The 2,335-nt window shown below is 43.7% G+C and overlaps 2 protein-coding genes across 2 annotated transcripts; one reads left to right on the top strand and one right to left on the bottom strand.

The window, feature by feature from the left end:
• Positions 1 to 96: 96 nt before the first annotated feature.
• Pmar_PMAR022460 (hypothetical protein) lies at positions 97 to 259 on the bottom strand (the record flags this gene model as incomplete). Its single annotated transcript, XM_002766776.1, has 1 exon — positions 97 to 259. A coding segment is annotated over one exon (163 nt), but the record flags the coding sequence as incomplete, so codon positions are not given.
• Positions 260 to 495: 236 nt separating this feature from the next.
• On the top strand, positions 496 to 2,308 carry Pmar_PMAR022459 (conserved hypothetical protein; the record flags this gene model as incomplete). Its single annotated transcript, XM_002766775.1, has 7 exons — positions 496 to 611; positions 653 to 701; positions 749 to 855; positions 898 to 1,085; positions 1,129 to 1,247; positions 1,395 to 1,664; positions 2,095 to 2,308. Coding segments are annotated over 7 exons (1,063 nt in total), but the record flags the coding sequence as incomplete, so codon positions are not given.
• Between the last annotated feature and the right edge of the window lie 27 nt (positions 2,309 to 2,335).

The following is a 2,335-nucleotide window of genomic DNA, read 5'->3' as shown; positions in this document are numbered from 1 at the left end:
AACCTTCCTTCCGTGATATCTCGCTGACGGATCGGTCAGCCAGGGCCTCAAGTTCAGCAATACGGGCCTCGAGGCTACCTATCTTAGAAAGATTACTGGCCTCCTTGGACGCGAGGTCGCTCATAAGCTGCTGAGTATCATCCTTCTCGTCGGAGATGATGTTGTTGAGAGCCTCGCGAGTATCCCGGAGGGAACGGCGCGTAGCGGCCAACTCTCTACGGGCTTCAGAGAGCTCAGCGAGCTCCTCAGGTGTCGCCATATTAACAACGAGTAGACAAGTTTACGGTTGTGAAACTGAGATTGAGCGTATCAATGTCATTTAATATAATGGCTCAGGGAAAAAACACCATCAATTGCGGGGCACGCACGTACACAGGACTGCACGCACGAACAAAGCAAGACCGGGCTCGTCAATCCTCAATAAATTTTAGACGCAGATAAAAACATGTAAAGAAAACCACTGGGGTGGATTTGCTGTTGTTGATGATAATGTAGGTACTACCGTACGAAAGAGTTGAATGACAAATTGTATATACATTATGGTGGTTATCGTAAATTGGAAAATCTCGACGAATTCACAGGTCTCAAGGTTCTTTACGCTGAATGCAACGGTAAAAGATGATGAAAAAAATACCAAAAATTTTCCCCCCAGGTTTTTCCAAAATAGAAGGGCTGGAGCATCTGACGGCACTGAGGAGTTTGTAATATCGGTGCTGATGAACTTCCACAAGGAAGCAGATCCTGGCAGGTTTCTCGGCCAAAACTGCATTGAGAAAATCGAAAATCTCGATAACAATGCACAACTATGGACATTGAGTTTGCCTGACAATTTTATTAAGAAAATAGAGAACATACGTAATACAAAATAGTGATGATTCTGGATAAGACTAATTTCAGGGCATCTACGGAAACTAAATACTCTCAATCTCGCCAACAACCAAATCGGTATGGGCGGCGTCGGTGACATCATATCGTTGATCGAGGCAACTGACCAGAACGATGGACCCCTGAATACGACCGATGATGGAGAGGGGGTAGCCGTAGTTGACTTAACCAACAATAAGATTGAAGACCCCGCTGTCGTAGTGTTGATCATATTTAGTGATTGATTATTTTCGTTGTTATCAGATCGATGAAGTTTTCATGAAAATGAGAGGGCTGAGGGTGCTCTACTTGAAAGGGAATCCAGTCGTGAAGAAAATACCAAACTATAGGAAAACACTCGTTGCCAAGATGCCAGGGTTAAAGTAAGAATTGCCGCTTTGTTGAAAAATGTTCATATTTTCCGTGGCAAGATTAATTTCGATCGAAAACAACTATTCGGCATGTGATGATGATAGTAACACTACTTCACAAAAAAACTACTTCGGAAAATTAGAATTTTCGTTGTTTAGATATCTCGATGACCGTCCGATATTTGCAGATGAACGCAGATTGGCAGAGGCATTTTTCTATCGTGGGGGCATCGAAACAGAGAGGGAGGAGAGAAAGTTGATACGGCAGGAAAAGGAGGAAGAGCGTAGAAGAAATATGAGGAACTTTGATCGGATGATAAGAAGGGCTCGAGAGGAGTTTAGAGAGGGAAGGCTTATGCGGTCTAATGATGATAGATATCCTAATCCTGAGGATGATCCTGTGGACACCATTGAAAGGAGGCGAGAGAGGTAGTAGTAGTAGTAGTAGACCGAGGCGCCGATAGTGCTGCCAGCGACAGTGGCTGCGGTCATTTACATCATCATCGCAGTCCCTATTGTCTTTCGAGAGTCTGAGTTAGACTCTCAGTTAGACTCTCAGTTAGACTCGACTCGACTCGAGACTCGGTTGTAGTTCAACTGGGCTTGAATAGATCTGATCTGTTCTGATTTGGTTATCTTTGTAGCATCGTATAGCTACATCGTCCCATTTAACGTAGTAGTAGTAGTAGTAGTAGTAGTAGTAGTAGTAGTAGTGGTAGTAGTAGTAGTAGTAGTAGTAGTAGTAGTAGTAGTAGTAGTAGTGGTAGTAGTAGTAGTAGTAGTAGTAGTAGTGGTAGTAGTAGTAGTAGTAGTAGTAGTAGTAGTAGAGTGGTAGTAGTAGTAGTAGTACTTCAATCAGGTGGGCCCAGCATAACAGGGAAATAGTAGGCAGACCAGAAGAAGGTCCTGCTCTGCCAGTACCAAACCCGCCTACTCCTGATAACGTCAATCGTGATGATAACAACAACAATGATGATGATGATGATGATGATGCTGATTCTACAATGAGTACCTCTTGCAGTACTGCAGGGAATAACCAATCAACAGAGAGAAGTGATAATGACGGGGGCTAACAGTGAGGCATCAGCAGCAACGACTAC

Source organism: Perkinsus marinus (assembly GCF_000006405.1).
Source record: "Perkinsus marinus ATCC 50983 genomic scaffold scf_1104296971922, whole genome shotgun sequence".
Lineage (NCBI taxonomy): Eukaryota > Perkinsozoa > Perkinsida > Perkinsidae > Perkinsus > Perkinsus marinus.
Note: the sequence above shows the minus strand (reverse complement) of the source record. Positions and strands in the feature narration are given on the sequence as shown.